Source organism: Pteropus alecto, unplaced genomic scaffold (assembly GCF_000325575.1).
Source record: "Pteropus alecto unplaced genomic scaffold, ASM32557v1 scaffold78, whole genome shotgun sequence".
In the NCBI taxonomy this organism is placed as follows: Eukaryota; Metazoa; Chordata; class Mammalia; order Chiroptera; family Pteropodidae; genus Pteropus; species Pteropus alecto.
The window spans coordinates 7,179,577-7,199,651 of record NW_006443124.1 but is presented as its reverse complement, the minus strand read 5'-3'; the positions used below and the strand labels follow the sequence as shown (position 1 = coordinate 7,199,651).

Here is a 20,075-nt window from a genome sequence, read left to right as displayed (position 1 = left end):
TATTCTTCTGTGTTCCCAAAGCTCCCAAAATAGGAAATAAAACTTATAACCCTAAATCAACCTGTTTTATCATCTAGGTCTTTCTCTCATACTGGGACTGTTAGCCCCAGGAGGGCAGAGTCTGTCTTGTTTGATGCTGAATCTTCGGTGTCCAGCACATCTGCTCTAAGGTAATTATTGTTCTTCTCTGCCCATTCTTCAAGACTGCCTAGGGCTCAGGCAACCTCTCCTCAAGTTAATCCTACATTCATTTCTCCCTCTTGATGGGATAAAATAAGCCTAAGCCTTTGATCAGATTCATCTAAACTACAAGCCCAAAACAAATGGAACTGGAAACCTATCTGTGACTTCTTTGACCTGCAGAGATGAAATGAACTCCCTCATTCCAGGGCCAGTGGCCCCAGGGAACAGGTGTGAGTGGCTCTAAGTTGAACCACTGGTTATATGCCCCAGGAAAGACTGGCTGACACAGGTGGACACACAAACAGAATCAAAACATTCTAGTAGGGTAAAAAAAAAATAAAACAGAACTGCTTTAAATCTCTCTTTCCCCTGTCCCCTATTGCCCTATTTTTGGAGGATAGAAGTAAGCTTTCTTGAATCAATATTTGGCTCTTAGGGCCCACAGTGTCCCTGCTCCAGGGAGAAGGCTCAGTTCCCACAGGGAAGTGAACAAGACCTACCTTGACCTCTTCCCACAAGGGTTATGACCCTAGGCCCTCGGACTCTATAAATATTAATACCTCCACTCTCCATGTTGACTGAATCCCAGAAATATATATGTTGTCTCTCCTCCTTCCTTTCTAAAACACACACACACACACACACACACACACACACACACACACACACACACAGCAAAGGACTATATCAAACTGCCCAGTTATCAGTATTATTGATTCGACACCAGAATTCCCTGTTACCCAGAGAATGAGAGGAATAAGGGAAGCTTCCTAACATACCAAGAAGAATATCAAACAACAAAAACTACCTGCATCTGTACTACTGCTTCATTTGCCACTTTTTAAGTTAAAAGTAGAAAATCAGAGGGAGGCAGAAGTGAAGCAACCACCATGGAAAGAGAGGCTGTACAGGACTGGGAGGATGTGAAAATATGTAGTGGACTCGGAGCACAGGCTCCAGAGTCAAACGGCCTCATCAGGAACCTTGGCATTGCCACTTACAAAGTATGTGGTCTTGGGCAAGGTGCTAAACATTTCTGGAATTTCTAATTCTTCATCTATAAATTGGGGGAAAAAATAACTACATCTTACAGTTGAGTGGCCAAAAGGAAGTGATGCCTATGAAGTGTGCAACACCAGGCCTGGCACCTAGTAAGTGTTCAGAAATGGTAAAAACTCCTGCCATTATCGCCATCATCATCATCATCACTTTATGATGCCAAGTTGAAGGCAGCAACTTCGCAAAATAACCCTTACTGGATCAGAAGTTTATGTTTTTTAAATTATTTTTCAAAAATTTTTGCTGCCCTTAGTTTAATCACCTTATTCCATGATCTCAAATGACTCAATCAATCAAAAGAAAGGCCATTTCTCTTCACAAACACGTGAAATCCAATGGCTTTTCCATCCCATGGCTGGAGGGTTTCAGTTCAGCTCTGGCAGGCTGATGTAAACAACATGTCTAAAGAATTTTAATTACCATTTCATTAATGGAGTCCCATTAACATCCTTCCCAACCAGCTCTGCTGATTGCCCAGTGCATGGCCGACCAATAACCAAACAATGAAGTCCCCATATATTGGCCTTTGAGGTTAAAAATTAAGCTGTCCCTGGAAACGATAATGAGATATAAGAAACAGGCTGTGTAAAACACCAGGGTCCCTTTCTCAGCTATTAGCTACTAAGGAGAACTCTGATACTGTCAGCTGGGAGCCAGAGTCTCAGGAGTCAGCTTCTAAATATGGGACCCACACTCTCCTATCCCAGAATAACATATCACAGAAAAAATCTGGGGATATAACCTTGAAGGGGAAACTTGACCCAGAGGAAGCAGGAGGGACTGCCATAGCAGGAAGAGACAGAGCCATTCTAAACAGGAAACCAAACAGGCAGGTGGGTGGAAAGAGGTGATGCTCCAGCCCCTCAGAGTTGCACTATGTCTGCCTCTTGGTACCTTCACCAGGGAGCTAAAGACTTATCAGAAAACAAGAGCTGAGCTTAAAATGGTTACACTTTTTAGAGAGCAACTGGGAAATATCTATCAATTTTTTTTTTTAATGCATACTCTCTTTGAGCTATTATATGCTACTAAGATGGTACAATCACTATTACATACTTGCAAGTGTACTCCAGAATATTATATAGAAAAATACTTACTTGAGCATTTTATAAAAAGAAAAAACAGGTAACATTAATACCCATCAATCAAGGACTGAGGTTAAATAAATTATAGTTCATCCATGTGATGCAGCAGATAAAAATAATAAGATATACCCACACAAAAAGGTCTGGAAAAGACTCTTAAGATTTTGTATTAAGTCCAAAAAAAAGTACAATGAGTATAGAACGTTTCTATTTGGGTAAGTTAAGAAGCATTTTATATATTTATATATATTCCCCCGCCGCAGGGATATCCAAGGTAGTGCCCCTGCCCCCTTCAGAGAGAGGGCCTGGGAGAAGACGGGCTTTACATTTTACACCTTTGTGCACTATTTGAATATTTTTATCATGGGTATAAGTTGAACTTTGTCGAATACATTCTCTAAAGTTTTAATACAATGGCATAGCAGTGTATCTGCTAACACGCAAGGAAGCTGAGAATATACTGCTAAGATTTTTTTTTTTAATGTAATGACAAAGATTGGGAAAGCTATACACCAAAGGGCTGCCCATGGTTCTCTCTGGGTAGGCTTGTGGTGCTTTTCCTGCTCTTTCTGCCCATCTACTTTTTCTGTAATAATTATGGGTGGTTTTGTGTTAAAAGAGCGATAAGAACAATAATAGTTATAACAGCAAAAGAATGTTTCTCTTGGAGAAGGAAAAAGAACAGATATCAGAGGCAGAGCTGTGGCCACCAACGAGTGAAGGCAGACGCCAGCTAGACAGAGACTAGTGAGGGTACGGAAGCAGAAGACACCTGCCTGTGTATCTGGATACAGAGAAACCAAAATGAGAAGCTCTGGAAATGGTCCTCTCCCCCAAAGTACGTGTTGTCCACAGCAGCAGCAGAGGTAGTGACCCAAGGAGTCTCATCTCTGCCAGGACTCAGGTCCGACTGCAGATGACAAAGCTGGCAGGGAGGCTCCAGAGCACTGCCTCGAGTGGTGCCTACTTCTACAGGAGGCCCTCCTCCCTGTCCTGCTCCATCCCCAAACCATCCTGAGAACAAAACAGGATGTACTACCCCCATCATAAGAGGAGAAAACAGGCCTAGGGTCACTCGGTTCCTAAGTGTTGGCTGGCCTGATTCCCAGTTCCGATCTAAAGAGTCTCCTCGTAGTTGGTTGGTTTACAATACCTCCTAAGCGAAGCGTAGGGCCAGAGAAGCCTGTGAGCATAGGGCTGACACCACCCTCTTCATGGGACCCTAGCGTGCCCACACCACCCACACTTACAGTGGGATGAGGCAGCAGCTCTGTCTCAAGAGGCAGTGATGACAGATAGCACCAGATTCTACCTCAAGTCGGGAAGTGCAAGACCAGAGAAGCAGGCCCACATCGGTGGGTGAATGTGAGGGAATAAGCCCAAACAATCGTTTTATACTTCCTTCTCTAACCATTGCACAATCTTACTTTCACTCTCCTTCTTCTCATGTTTTTTCATCATGGTCTTACAAACCTCTGCATTACCATGACTTCCCTGCTGTGGACTGCAAAGAAAGTTACAAGAGATGGTCACAGGCTCCACAGAAGGTCTGTATGACAGGGAGGAGGCTCTCAGCCTGAAGTCGCGCTGGCCAAGCCAGGAAAAGCAGGAGGGCTCACACGTGCAGTACGGAGGCAGCCTCCCAACAGTGAAGAGAAGACATCTATGTCTCACTTCCCCACAGCAAGATGACTAAACATCCATGTCTAGCAGAGACAGCTGGTCATCTGTCTACACTGTCTGATTGCTGGCATCTGGTAACTACATGGCACAGGCTTCTAGGCTCACACTTACAATGGAAAATGCCAACTCTAGCCACCAACAGTCCTCAATTACCAATTCACAAGGCCATCTGATGTCCAAACAGAGCCTGGAAGCCACAGAGTCAACACTGTCTAGGTTTGAATCATGCTTGTCTCTACCAGCTGTGTGACCCCAACAAATTACTTCACCTCTCTGTGCCTTAGTTTCTCTAGCTATTAAAATCATTAAATGAGATGACACACATAAAATGCTTAGCACAGAGTATGACTCAAAGAAAGAGCTCAACAAACACTAGCTAAAAATAATTCAACAGGGTATCTGCATATACACATGCGTACACACATACCCATAAACCTGACAAAACCCAATCACCATGACATCGGGACCAGGGAGTACCAAGATGATGATGTATTCCCAAATGCATACTCCCTACTCTCCCACAGGTGAGTCTTACCATCAGACAATGAAAGGGGCAAAGGGAAAAAATATAGACTTTGAAAGTGGGGAAAGGCCAGGCCAGAAGAACGTGGGAGATTTTATTAAAGGTGGGGCTTCAGTATACTCCCCAACATCAGATGATCACATCAGCCAATTACAAAAGGATGGGATATGGGCTGGGTGTACACACATGTATGCATACACACTATGTAGAAGGAAAAGGCTGGGGAGGGGACAGGAAGAGAGACAGAGAATTCCTGGCATCTAAATGGTCTTCCTTTGCCACCACACCAGCAGATGTTCCTGGGCCTTGGCCAAACTCCTGGTTCCCGCTGAAGCAAAGCCTGAGCACATCCCTCAAGAAAGTGGCCTTCAAAGACTATAGGCTCAGGAGCCCTTTCCAGGGAGAGAAAGGGCACCCTGAGAAAAAAAAGGGAAAAGAGGGCACAGAGGAGAAAGCAGAGAAACAGGAGCCAGGAAGAATCAGCAGAATTCAGAATTAGGGTATTGGGGAGAATGCTCCTCACAAAAATCACTGTCATCAGGATCATCTTAACTGGTCCCATTTGTGTCCTCAGAATGAGAGGGAGAAATGAGAGTCACGCAGGCTCTTGGAGTCTGGGGCTTGATCAGAGAACAAAAGGATGCCAAGAAACAGAGCAAATGCTTGTTGCTTTATAGACCAAGGGGCTAATGAAGGACTGGGAGCTGGCAGGTAGGCAGCCAGGAGGCCCTCAGCTAATTTTCAGACATGGGCTACACAGGAGAGACAAAACACAGATGGTGTTTGTTTGGGGAGAGGGAGGAATGAGATGCTTTACTGCAAGAGAAGAAGGTGTCCATGACTGAATTGATTAAAATGACTAGACACATTTCCTAAGACACTCATGATCTTCATCTTCAAGTTGAAATAAATATCAATGAAGATTTTCTTTCCAGCTAAACATGGTAGACTGAACATTCACCTCTACTCTCTCCCAAAACCCTGTTAAAATAACAGGATCTTAAAATAACAGAAAGACAAGCTCTAGCAGAGAGAATGTCTCCAAGAAAAATATAATGGAATCAACAGATTATCTGATGCATAGAAAAGGACTGTTCAGTTGTGTCTGTCTTACAAGAGTAAATGATAGTAATACTATGCAAAAGAAGGCAATTGCTCTGCCTTTCTTATTTAAAAGTTTCTAGATTGAAAAAGTATCATTATAATACATAACTCAGCTCAGTTGTACAAATGATATTAGGAGAATAAAGAGAGGGGAAGGGTATATGTATATGAGGGAAAAGTCTACGAAATCTCAATCTTCCTCTTCTATAAGAAGTCAGCAGATAATATCCAAAACTAGTAAATCCAAAAGTAGTGACATAAACATATTATTCATATAAACGAAGGTAAATAGTAGATGAAGCACCTTTTGGCTGAATCAGAGCCTGCATTTTAATTCTTTTAGAAGTGAAAGAGAGAACAAGACTTGGTGTGGAAAGGCAGGGGACTCTTGTTTGTCATTATAGCCTTACAGTAATATTCGACTTTTAAAATCCTGTTTAAAGAATACTTTGATCAAAATAGAAATTTTCTTAAACAACGAAAAAGATTTATTTCAAACAGTGCTCAAATTACTCTTCCCCACAAATTCTGTTCAGATCTCCTTCCTCTGATGAGAATTACTGTCTATGCCATCCATCTGGCAATTAATCACATCATACTTGGCAATGAGCTGAACTCCCCTATTGTTAATGATCTTTTCACCTGTGTCTTGTCTCCCTGACTAAATTATAACTGCTTCACAGTAGAGTGCACGTCTCATAATCTTTGAGTAGTTTATAGCAGACCAAGTTATTAAATCCATAAGCTTGGGGGTGTGGGGTATGGCAGCCCAGCTCCCCGTTACCTGCATAAGCATTGGCCTGCTGCAGAAGGTCAGTGCAGGTGTGCACGTCTGCAAACGCACGGATGCCCAGGCAGTTGGTGGGATGCAACTGAGACTGCAGGAAATCACAGCAGTTCTGCCGAACATCCATGAGCTGCAGCAAGCTGGCTGCTGGGAGCAGCACCTGGAGGAAAAAGTGACATTCTGAGACACAGGATCTCTCAGGCAGGGCCTTAACTCCCTAAAGCAGTGGTCCCCAACCTTTTTGGCACCAGGGACCAATGTTCCAATGAGAATCTAATGCCTGATGGATGATCTGAGGTGGAGCTGAGGCGGTGATGCTAGCACTAGGGAGCAGCTACAAATACAGATAAAGCTTTGCTCTCTGCTCTCTGGCCTGCTGCTAACCTCCTGCTGTGCAGCTGGGTTCCTAACAGGCCACAGACCAGTACCAGCACACTGCCGGGGGTTTGGGAACCCCTATCCTAAAGCACTGCTCTAATCATATCACACCCATGCTTGCAGTCCTTACATGACTCTCCACTGCCTGCGCAAGTCAGTCCAAACTTCCTGGCCTGGCCTTCAGAGCAGCCCCAATCTTCCTACAACTCTACACTTCAGGGACCCTAAGCACCAGCCAATTGTCTGCATCCTGTAAACTCCCAAGCAGTGCTTCCCAATTGTTAATGTGTATGTGAATTCAGTGGGGAGCTTATTGAAATGCAGGTTCTGATTCAATTAGTCTAAAGTTGGACCTGAGAGCCTGAATTTCTAACCAGCAACCAGGTGAAGTTGAAGCTGCTGGTTTATGAACTGCACTTTGAGTAACAAGACCCTTGTGGACTGAATGCTTGTGCCCCACCCTTGCAATTTACATGTTGAAGCCCTAACCCCCAATGTGACTACATTTGGAGATCAGACCTATGAGGAAGTGATAACAGTTAAATGAAGTTGTAAGAGTGGGCCCCTAATCCAAACGGGCTGGTGCCCTTACAAGAAGAGGAAGAGAAACCAGTGCTCTCTCTTTAAAATTAAGGACATACAGAGAAAGTGACCTTCTGCAAGCCAGGAAGAGAATCTCACCAGAAACTGAATCAGCTGCAACCTTGATCTTGGACTTCTAACTTCCAAAACGGTGAGACAAATTTGTCTTGTTTAAGCCATCCAATCTGTGGTATTTTGTTATGACAGCCCAAGCAGACTAAGATAGATTGATTTTTCTTCTTGGCTATACATTAAAATCACCTAGAGAATTTTTAAAATACTGATGCCTGGGTCCCACCCCAAAGATTCTAATTTTAATAGGAATGGGTGTGGCCTAGACAGTGAGATTTTTCTAAAGCCCCCTAGGTACTTCTAACATACAGCCATGTTTAAGAATCACTGCCTTTAGCATGCTGTCTTCACACAGAAAAGTACCTGTTGAACTGTTCACAAGCTGGTTCACCACTTAATTACTGAGTGTCCCTGTGCCAGGCACTGGTCTAGGCTCTAAGATTCAGTGGTAAGCATGATAAACCAGATCCCTGCTCTAATGGACCTTATAATCTACTGGAACAAGTCACCCCCAAATCCCTCAGGACTCAGACAAACAAACTTTATTCTCCCATACAACAGATAAAGAGTAAAGAACATCTTTAGGTACATTCTCAGAAAAAGGAGAGCTGAGTTTCCTTTTAAAAGGTCACAGGACACAAGTATTTACACTATTTCCTAAAAGACAGAAAAAGTTCCTGCTCAGGTGTGTTTGCATGTTTTTCCTAAAAGCCAGAGAAGACCGGCTTGAGCAGGCCAGATGGGTGCTCAGACTGGCAACCCTCATCAAGTTTCTCTAGGCCTTTCCCACAGGCCTTTCTCTGCCCTCTGGATCAAAAATCCAGGAGAGATAGCCAGAGTCCTTGACCCCAGCTCTGCTTCCCCGCACCCCACTCTATGGAGGGGTAAATAATGTGAGTAACTTTCCAAAAAGAATTTTAGAAAAAATAAAACTAAATAACAGAACCGAACAGTTTGATTTGCAGCTGGTTAGCTCAGCGATCCCAGCACCCATTTCACCCCAAAACAACTGCCATGTCCTAAACCTCTGCTCTCACCTCCTCCCCTGGATCTCAAAGAGAATGTCTGGGCCAGCTGTTCCTATTCACAAGGGCATGCCCAAGAAGACATGGGCTGCAAATATATTTGTTTTCTTTACTCAAAGCACTACAAAAGCCTAGGGGTATTTTAGTGATTTTATTTATTTACTTATTTCTGGACGTCTGACCACCTACTAAAACAGTTCTGAGCCTCAGCTCTGGCTCTCCTCACCTCCATGTGCTCAAAGTAAAAACTGCCCAACTGCCCATTCTTAGGCCTTGTCCTTCCACTAGGGTAACCAGCCATCCAGGTTTGCCCAGGACTGAGGAGTTTCCCAAGACATAGGGCTTTCAGTGCTAACACTGGGACAGGGGTCATCTTTTTTCATCCCCGCCCACATGCAAAAACCACCAAGAACCCCCACAGCAGTCCTACTCCCGAGCTAAACACTTGTTCTCAACAAGGTAAGCTCTTCCAAACTAGAAACTTATTAAACTTCTTTTTCACAATAGCTGAGTTCTAGAAAACAGGTTCCTCCTTCCCTTCCTCCACCCTCTCTATTCCACTCTCCTGTGTTCCCAGGTGGAGAACAGTAAGTCAGCATGTGTCTTTGGTACTTTCTGAACCCTGACTCATTCTAGAGAAGGAAAAAGATAAAATCACTCACTCTTAAGTTTCAGACCATACGTGAATACAGCCAAGCTCCAAATCTGACCCCCTAAGCTCTATCCTCACTAGGCAGCCACCGTGCCCATCAAGCAGCCATAAACTGGGAAACTCAATTAACCTGTGAGCTTGCTCGGCCTAGGCAAACAGATCCCAAGACCAGATTAGTCTCTGCCTGTTAAGTAAGTAGAGAACCATTAACCACTCTTGCTGAATACATATCAGGAACGGAAAGTTGTGTTCCAAACCCCCGAATGACCTCCATGACACGCCCCCTACCAACTCTAGCTACAAACCTTACAGTTAGGGCCATAAATTGACCAATCTGGCTTGCTCCGACTTTGCCAATTTTAGTACTGAAAAACCCGTGTCTCAGGAGATTCCTCAGTACAGGGCAAACTGGGACAGTTGTTCACCCTAAGGAGGAGAAACATCTAACCAGTTACCCTAAGAAGCCCTGGTGCAAAGGAATTGTCAAATGTCATCCAGCACATACCCTACTCAGTAGTGTGGCAAGCCCCAAAAGGGTGAGAGGCAAGAATGGGACAGCAGCCCTTTAGCCTCACAGAAGAGGATTTCTGAGAGTCCAAGCCACCCGAGATTACATTCTCAGCCAAATCAAGATGAGATCATGCCAGGGACACATATCTCCTTCCCCCTTGCCCTCTTCTTCACTACAAGGACAATGGCATAGTTTGGTGCTTAATTCTCAAGCTCATGACAACCAGCCAAACAAATAAAATAATAAATACTTCCTGAACATACTCCTTAGGTTATAACTTTCAGTTTTTAAAACCTCCCTGGATAGAACTACCCACATAGCTTTCAACTTCCCTACTGTTGACAAAACCTACTTAGTAGGCAAAAATTATAAGGCTTTCCACCACGCCACGTACCCCCATCCTGTTTGGGTCTGCTCTGGCCCAAAAGCATTCCCAGGCTGACTTCCTAAAATGAATGGGGCTGGTGGTTTCTCCAATTGTTCCTTCCTTCTCTTTCATCTTACACTGTGATTAGCTATGAGTCAAAGGCCCTTTTCTTCCCATTACTTGCTTCCTACAGAAAGGCATGAAGGAAACTAAAGAAAGAATGCTGAGGGGGAAGGTTTGGAGGCTGGGAGACCTATCACTACTCAAAATGAGTCTCAGGGATAAGAACTGGGGTCTGGCCCAGTGGGGTTCTAGGGGCTGCATACATAAAGAACAACCACATCCCCAGAGCCTGTGAAAGACAAGAGAGCGAGGGGCTGTCTTCACTTCTCTCTCCCACATCAACGAGAGCTGTCAATGGATTTCCTCTTCTCTTATCTTGCCTGCAACTTGACTCCCTCAAGTGGCAGCAGTACAAGACTGTGAACAAAAGGCCAAGCTCTGGCCCTCAGCTTTGAAGCAAGCCTGTCCCGGCGGAATCACTAGGGCAGTAATGCTTGGCCCCTGGATGGAGGAGGCTGAGACCGAGTAGTTAGCTGGAACCCCTGTAGGAATGGAAGATGACCCTATGTACAAAAGCTTTTATCTTGCCTCTGCCACCTTAGCATTATGGTTCTGGGAAAACAGGTCCTGGAATGACCCTCAGCAGAGTTTACAGGTTCCCCTCCAGCTTGCAAATGGCCTCCCTTCCATTTTTCACATGCAGGCCCAGTTTTGTTTTTTCTCTCCCTTGGATAACATGAAAACACAGCAGAGGATATCCCGTCACAGAGTTTATTTCCTTCAACAAAAACAAAAGGAAATGCCCTGCCTCAGAAAGCACCTACTCCTGGAATTTCAGGGGGGCAGGGCCATGTACAAAGGGAGGGCACCAGCCAAAGGGCCAGGTGACAGGGCTGCCCAAGGCCTCTCTGCCCCAGCCACACTGTAGGTCTGTCTCTGTCAGCTTCAGACATGAGGCCTGGCACAGAAACAGTGCTAAATTAAAAAAACTCTTGAGAAAAATAAGGAAAGCAGAGTGAGGGGGAAAGGGAGGGGGAGGGAGGGAGAGAGAGAAAAGGATTGGGAAGGGGAAAGGGGGGGAAGTATACAGATGAACAGGAGAGCTGGCAGAATAGAATAGCACTGTGATTAAAAGTGTCACTTGGATTTTGTCTTTTCCATTTACCAGCCACGTGACTAAAGGCAAATTACTTAACCTCTCTGTGCCTCTGTCTCAACAGTAAAATGAAGATAATGGTACTATCTTAAAGGCTTGTTGTGGGAATCGAATGAGATAATACATTTAAAGCAACGCCTGGCACATGGGAGTGCTTGGTTAGTTTTTTTTATTAATTATTATGAGCTGAAGTATCGATTCTGATCATTCGTTTAATAAGAAACTTGAGTTCACCACATCAACAGATCCCAGTGAGTTGGAGACAGCTGGATTCAAATCCCAATTCTATCACTTACTACCCATATGACTGTGGGTACTGCCCATTTAAACCCTTTGAGATTGAGCTTCTTCAACTGTCAAAGATGGATCGTAATCGAACATTCCATTGGCGGTTATGAGAATTAAATGAAATAATGCATGTGAAATGATCAACACATACTTGACTTACAGTGAGTACTAGTAAGTGTCGGTATGACAATTGTTACTTCCACCACAGAACAGCAACTCAGTCTCTCCAAGGTATGTGTGGCTAGGAAGAGATTAAGGACATAGCTCTCCCAGCCACTGAACCAAGCCCTAAATCTCTGACCTTCATCTCCAAGGCTTTCAGGAGAGCCCCAGTGCCTCCATGCTCACCTCCTCAGTGCAACAAGTCCTCAACAAATACTGTGTTCATAGATAGCTGACTGAGCAAATGCCTCAGCAGATACGTAACAACATGAAGAAGAAGACACATTTTGATTCAAACTTTCTCTTCTCAACCTTTTTCATTTGGTTTTCCCCAAGGTTACCCCTGACCAAACCATAGTTTAAAGTGAGGAGAAAAAAAGGAAAATAGTATATCCTGTTGATTCCACACAATGCACAGTTCCCTGAAGGTTCCACACCGTGCCTCCCAGTGGAGCCCCTGCATATGCTGCACCCTCTCCACCCTGCACAGAGATGAACACAACAGGCCCGTCAAGGGGCACACATACCAATGAGGACACAGACCAGTGGGCAAAGGAGGCAGGCCTAACCTCCCATTCTTCCTTGAAAATCTGGCCCAAACAACATTCCCTCAGTGAGGTCTGCCCTGGCCATCCCCATCAAGGCAGTGATGGCCATTCCCTGCTTCCTGGGTCCTCCACCCTGGCCCTACCACACTACAGAGCACTCATGCTGTCTCCAGCTTCAGACTCTGTGCTCCTTGGTGAAAGGGCTTTTATGTTCACAGTGCTCTCTGTACCCATACTGTCTGTTGGCATGGGGTAGCACTCTTCTAAGTGCTTTTCCTAAATTAATTCATTTAATCCTCACACCAACCCTATGTGATAAAGTACTGATATTATGCACATATTACAGCTGAAAACATTAAGAGAGGTTAAGTAACTTGCTTAGGGTCACACAGCTAGAAAATGGTGGAGAAGATTTGAAGGCAGACAATCTAATTCATGACCACCCAACAGAATGGGTACTATTTTGATTCCTGTTCTAAGACGAGAACACTGAACCTTAAGTCAGGGTGTCAGTGTAGATGTCAGAGAAGCTCTAGTTAGAGGGAGAGAAAAAAATCAGAGTAAGTTTCTTGTCCTGCCAGAGGTCACTGAGTCTCATGCCCTTACTTTACAGATGGGGAAACTGACACCCTGCAGTGGGGGAGGGCTAGAATAACAGCACTCTGAGAATTAACAGTAAAGCGGAGGCTCAGACCTAGGTCTCCACTCATGCTCATTTCCTGCCTCATCTCTATTCTTGCATGTCCTCTGAAGCTGCACGCCTTCACTCTGGCCCCTGCTCCCACCCCTACAAAGCAGTTTTTTTAAAACAATAGTGAAGTCATTTTTTTCCAAAGTCTTCTAATTAGTCTATCTGCTGCTATCTGCTCTAAGATAACGGGTGTGATAGAGACCACTACTGGCTTAGACCAAAGTTGCAAAGTAAACATACCTAGTGAGTCAAAAAGGATCTAGAGTGGAACACCTTTTAGTTCTCTGGTGTGTAAACACTTTGTACTTAAAAAATATATATTAAATAAATACATGATGAAAAGGTAAGGGGAAAAGCTGGTTTCAATCATATGATCGTATGACCTCCTATAAACATACTCTTTTTTGGGTTTCTTTTTTGTTTTGTTTTGTTTCAGTGTTTTAAAACAACACAAATTTATTTTCTTACAGTTCTAGAAGTCAGAAGTCCCAAAAGGGCCTCACCAGGCTAAAATCAAGGTGTCAGCATGGCTGAGTTCCTTCTGAAAGCTGAGGGAGAATGTTTCCTTGCCTTTCAAGCTTCTAAAGGCCACCCACATTCCTTGGCTCATAGCTCCCCTATCTTAGAGTTGCAAAGAATGTAATTTCTTGCATTTTGATGTAAACCTCAATATTTACATCAGGTGCCTAAATGAATTTAAATGTGATATTGACTTGATATAATCACCAACCATTTTTTTGATACATGTCCTATAACTCATTTTATACATAATTATTTGCATTTAATGTTACTGCCCAAAAGTCATTCCACTGTTTAAACTTTGCTGCTAAACCTAGGATGTAACCATTGTATTGCCCACTCCACTCTGAATGAGAAAGACAAGAAACAAAATGGAATAGCTGTGCATTTTACTGTGTATAAAATACACCTCATTTTAAAGAGTAGGGAGAGGAGAGGATTAGATCAGATCACTATACAACACAAAAGTCTGTCCAGGGGCCAGATACAAAAGTACGCTCTATTGTGGGGCGGACTCTGAGGGCTCAAATGCAGTATGCCTCAGACCCCTGGCTTGCCTGCACCCTGACCCCCTACCCACTTATGCATACCCTTCATCACATTAAGCTAACTCCCACTCATTTCCAGGCCTCAGCTTAAATCTTATCTCTTGAAAGAGCCCTTCTAGGTCCCCTCCTCCATCTAAATTGATTCCCCTTGACATACTCTCTCATTGTATACCATGTTCCTTTCCTTCAAAGGACTTACCACAATATGTGCACAGATACTACTAGTATGCTTATCTGATGAGCATCTATCTTCACCCCTTAGACCGCAAAGTCCATGAGAGCAGGCAAAGGAATCTCCACTGTTATAATCATACTATCCAACAAAGTACCTGGCATAGCACAGGTACTCAAACATTTAAGCTGAATTAAATGAATAAATGATTATCAATTCAGATTCCCAAATACCTCAAACCTGGAAAAAGGGGTGGTGTTCTAGATAAGGGTAGCAGATATTTTGGTCACTAGAGAGGTATCTGCCTCCCAATAAATAAGGTGGAATTGTGCTTTAAAAGAAAAGAAAAAAACCTTCATATCACATGAAATTTTCAACACTCTAAATAAACAGCACGATTCTTAATGACAAGAAATAGTGTATCTTGTGTCTATAGTTAGTCTGGTGATTCGTAGGGTTCCAGAGTGGGCCACATCTTCAACCACCTCCCTGACTGAGGCATGTTGCTAATGCCTTATGTCCCCACGACAAAGACGCGTGCCTTCAGGTAAAGCAGCATGCACAATGGCTCTTTTTTTCAAGGCTCCAGATGGCTTAGAATGAAGGCAGAGCAGTGAAAGAAGGAAAAAGCACAGATAACACATTTCATAGTCGCACACCTCTTGTGAGACTCATGAGTGGTTCTTGGCACCTCAGAGGCATTCGGCTGACTAATGCTGAAACAAAAACATTTTTAACAGCCTTATAATCCAATACTCAAAATCCCTAAGAAGATAACTGGGGAGAAGTAGGGTCATCCAGGTTTCTAGTTCTTCCTTCACCAAGAGTTTGAACCAATATGAATTGAAGACTTCCTTCTCCAGGGCCCAAGGTCATTCTAAGGTATTATGGCCTAGTTCTGAAGAGCATGAGTGCTGTGATCAGGCAGGCATGAGTTTGAGGGTCATCTACCTACTGGCCATGAGATCCAGGGCAAGTCACCTAACCTCTTTAGAGCTTTAGTTTCCTCTCCAGTTACCAGTTGTTATGAGGAGTAAATGAAATGATGCTATAATATAGTGGGCCCCAAGTGTGTGATACACTGAGCTATTAGCTGGGGCTGAGTTTACCTGGACATTCTCTTCGGTCACCTCAATTTCAGCTGTATAGATGTAGTCGATCAGCTTACTCAGTGTCTGCCCATCCATGTCCTTGATTTCAATCTTCTTGGCTTTACTCTCAGACATGTCACCTACAGTTCAAACCAAAAACAAAATGGATGTGAACTTGGCACTTAGAGTATGCTTAACTTTCACATGGCCTCTGCCTTGACATTATAAAAGCACTGACTGTGCTCCAAGAGGCAGCAAAAGGGATTCCTTCAGGTGTGGATAAAACAGATGACATCAAGGTTGCATCAAATTTGGGTCTATAATCATCCACAAACCTGATTTTAAACATCCCTACTCTATCTGTCGCCCATTTCCATTTTGAAGGCAAAAGGAGCACACGGTCTAGTAGGGAAGATATCTAAAAATACTTATAAATAGAGGTGATAGGAACTAGTAGAGGTATACACAAAGTATCATGATAAAAACAACAATAAAAAGTAACATTTATTGCTAACTATGGCCAAGCACTGTCCTAAGCACTTTAAAGTATTACCTTTTTAAATCTTCGCAACAACCTATGAGGTTTATTAATATTACCCTCATTTTACGATGAAGAAACTGAGGCAGAGGCAGGTAGGTAATTCATTTTGCCCACAGTCACAGATCTAGGAAGGGGCCAGACTAGGATTGAAATCAAGGATTCTGACTCTAGAGTCCACACTTGTAATCAATACTAAATACTAAATACTAAGTATTTGACTATACTAAATACTGAGAACGCAGAACACAGAGCAATAAACTCTGCCTGGGGAATCCAAGTAAGGCAGCCCAGGAGGAGGTGACATTTGAGCTGAGATTGAGCATATTCAAGGTGGTATGGCCATAGATGTAGCTGAGTATTACAGAATAAAGGAGTATTCCACAGACTGCAAAGGTGAGGAAAGATGAGCTAGATGCAGGAACCATAAGTGTGAAGATAGGAAACTGCCAAAAAGATAAATTTTGGGAACAGTATGGCTGGTACACAGGGTATCAGTGAGGAAAAAAGCTGAAGAAGTAGATAGGGGCCAGGACTTACAGAACCCTGTAAGCCATGCAAATAAATTTAGACTTTTTGCTAAGAGTAGCACCACTGAAAGGTTTTAAACAGAGGAATGACAACAACAAATGGATATTTTTGAATGAAATTCTGAATACATGGTAGAAGCTAGATCGGAGGCAGAGAGACTAGTTGGGAGGCCCTGATAATAATCCGAGTTCACAGGCCTATGTGCCTGTGAACTAGGGCAGCAGTAATACCACATTTGCACAGTCCTGAGGCCCCTTACTTCAGTCTGCCCTCTCTATGCAATGCAGAGGTTTATCTAGAGCCAAGCTCATCCAACAAGAGCTGATGATTTCAGAAGGAAAAGATAATTAACTGTCTGAAGACTGAAATAAAGGGCGACTGACTGCAAGAAACAGGGACTCAGAGCCTTTATGTGAGTATGGAAGCAGAGCCTGGGAGGCTGTTTTCTCTCTGTGGAATTTGTGCACTGAAGCCAAGAAAACAAGTACAGTACAGCATGTGGGCTCCATACACCCACCTCCAAGCCGCCTGGACTGCACATGATTCCTCCACCAATCCACAGTTCTCATCCTGACACAGTTCTAGATATGACTGACTCTGGAACAGGGGGAAAACCATTCCAAACCCTGCCTACTCCCTTCACTGCCATATCAGGTAGACCAGAGACCCTCCGCTCTGTTCTTTCTTCTCTCTGACTGCCAGTAGAAGCCAGTCAAAAGGCCTGAGTACCAAGAGCACTGAGGCAGGATAAAGAGGCAAAGGGGAAACAAGAAAAGAGGGTGCATTTCTCTACCCATAAGATAGGCTCTCACAATCTCTCCTGAGTTTACTCCAAGACGCACAAACAAAAACATACAAGGAAGTCAAAAGTTAAACTCATTTCTCTAAACAACTATTAAGATGTTCATTAATAAGAGAGTCCAGTTGGTAATTATGTCACGAAAAATAATCAAAGATAATCAATTCGTAGTTTAAGAACTTGGGCCTCGGGAAAAAAAGACTGAAAAAAAGAGCAATCTGACTGCAAGATCCAAGAGATTCAGAAACCCTTATGTGAAACCAGAGTCTGGCCTGGTTGTTTTTTTACTCCAGAATTTGTGCTTGGGAGTCAGGTTAGGGTTTTCTAACTTTGAGGTGAGCAACTGGAAAATCCTGAAATTGTATGAAAATATTTTTATATATGTGCAAAGGCTTGAATTTTCTGGAGAAAAAACAAATCATTTTTATCGGTCTCAAATGTCCAGAAAACATTAAGACACGGTTTTCTAAATGATAGGACTTTAGGGGAGACTTTTTCTGCTTCTTAGCATAACTCTGAAATCACTAATTGTCTACATTAAGTATTTAAAACTTCGATAAGCAAGTAAGAATCATGTGAAAGAAAAACTAGGACCTCAAAGGCAATATTTATTTTCTCAGAAAATTCCTTTACAGGAAATTAGAGACCTGTATAAATCACATAGACTTGTAAAATCCAATCTTATTATCTCTTATGAAGCAGCAGAAATTACTGACCAAACTAAAACTTAAGCTTAAATAGCTCCTGAAAGTGATAGTAATAATAGCAGCTACTATGTGTCAGGCCCTCTGCTAAGGGTTTATACAAATTAATTCTTTTAATACTTGCAACAGCCCCAGGAAGTAGATGATATTACTTCCATTTTAAAAATTGTAGAATTGGTGTTTCAAGAGGTATTTGCACATAGCTAGTCAGAGGTAGGGCTAGGATCTGAACTTTGGCCTAACTCTAGACCTCCTATCATTTCTAATAAATCCTTCAATAATTTAAACCTGACTCTAACTAATGACCTTGATAAAAATATTTCCAAACAAATTCTGAGGACAACTTGGCACTTAATTCCTTGCAATCAAGAACCAAGAGGGGAATTCAAGATGGTGGGCTAAGTAAAAGCAGGGTTCATCTCCTTCCATGGCCACATTAAAATTACAACCAAATTTTAAAACAACTTGGAGAACCACCTGAAGTCTAGCTGATCATAACACATACATCTGAGGGTATAAAGAAAAAGCCACATCCCCATTTGAGAAGGGCAGAGCTGTAAAGCGGGCTGGTCCCACACCCAAGTGTGGGTTGAGCAGTGGGAAGTAGGACACAGCTGCAGAGGACCCCCTGAAGGAACGAGGGGCCCTAGCCCCACAGAAGGGCCCCCAGCCCAGGGTTCCAGTCCTTGGAAGTGGAGCTCCCACAAATCTGACTGTAAAAACCAGTGGGGATTCTGGCCATTTGGGTAAGACAGAAGGAAATTGAAAATCCCTATGTCCCCTTAAAGGGCCCGTACATAGACTCACTTGCTTGCAAATACTCATCCTGGGCTCCAGTGGAGGGACAGTGGCTTGGGATGCGCAAGAGACATACCAAGAAAGACTGAGTTGGGTGGTGCCAGGGCAAGGGCTAAAGAGACAGCCGCCACTGTACCTTTGTCAGGCCCCACTCTGGGGCAGTCTACAGACAGGCGCCATCTTGCCTCTGTTGAACCACCCCACCATGGCCAATTCTGCATGGCCAATTCTGAAGCTGCATTGGTCTACTGAGATCAGCTCACTCCACCCTGTGTCTCCCTATGGCGGCGGGGGGCGCCCAGGCCACAAACTGCCTGCAGCTGCCCATTGCCAGGCTGACAGCTCCGCCCTATACATTCCCAGGGACGTACAGCTGCTGACAAGGCAGTAGCCCTCAGCTTGTGCTGCCCTCACATTTCCAGGATGACTGTTGGTGACAGACCACTGGTGCCAACCAGAGCTGCAGTATCTCTTGGGTGGATTACGGGGTCTACAAGCCTGAGGCAGATAGTAGTAGCTGGCCTTGCTGAGATCTGAGATTTTTATAGGAAGCTGCAGATTCAGCACTGGCAGGAAACCTGACTCTACATAGGCTGGGTGAAATTTGCTCGCTTTACTCCAGTGATGCCCTGGGTCCCTACCCGACCCAACCAGTGCCACCCTAAGGCTCTTCCAGCTGCAGAGTCATACAGGCAGATGGAAGGCAGCCCCAGGCCTTGAGATGCACTGGTCCTTTTACTGAGCCAACCCAGGCCTGGTACTAGGGGTAACCAACCTCAGCTTACAGCATAATATCTTCCATTAGCCTCCAGATCCAACATAGGCAGCAACCATCCACAGATTTCTTTGTAGCTCCTACCAAGTAGGCCTGAGTAATCAAAGGCAGCAGCTGGCCTTGGCCTACAGGGGAGCCCCTCCTAAGAGGCCATAGAGCTAACACACCTGAAGGCTGGTGTCAGACCACAAGAGAACACTACCTGACTAGGCCCATGAGCAGCACACCCAAAGGTGGTTCAACAGGTACATAAGACTGCTGGGGCAAAACCCACTCTGTGGCATCAGCCACCACACAACAGCTCATACCCTGTGTGTGTGGCTAATCCCCACAGCCAGTCAGCCCGAGAGTCAATCCCATCCACTGACATGTTAACAGCAATCAAGGTTTAGCTACAACAGGAGAACACACACAACCACACAAGGAACACATCCAGAACCCCCAGCACAGGTGATCAGGGGGTCTGAGCCACACAGGACACCTATTACAAAGGCCACCTGGCCAAGGCTGGGAGACATAACAAATCTTCCTAATTTATAGAAACAAATTGAGAAAACAAAAAACATATGCCACAAATGAAACAAAGGAAGAAAACTTCAGAAAAAAAAAACTAAACAAAATGGAGGCAAGCAACCTACCAGAGATAGAGTTCAAACTACTGGTTATAAGGATGCTCAATGA

General features: G+C 43.9%; 1 protein-coding gene across 1 annotated transcript in view; it reads right to left on the bottom strand.

Moving 5' to 3' along the window:
• Positions 1-20,075, bottom strand: part of KLHL3 (kelch like family member 3) — a 233,156-nt gene that overhangs the window by 55,226 nt on the left and 157,855 nt on the right. The window contains 2 exon segments of the mRNA XM_025040560.1: positions 6,422-6,584; positions 15,268-15,389. Of these exon segments, the coding sequence (XP_024896328.1) occupies positions 6,422-6,584; positions 15,268-15,389 (285 nt within the window).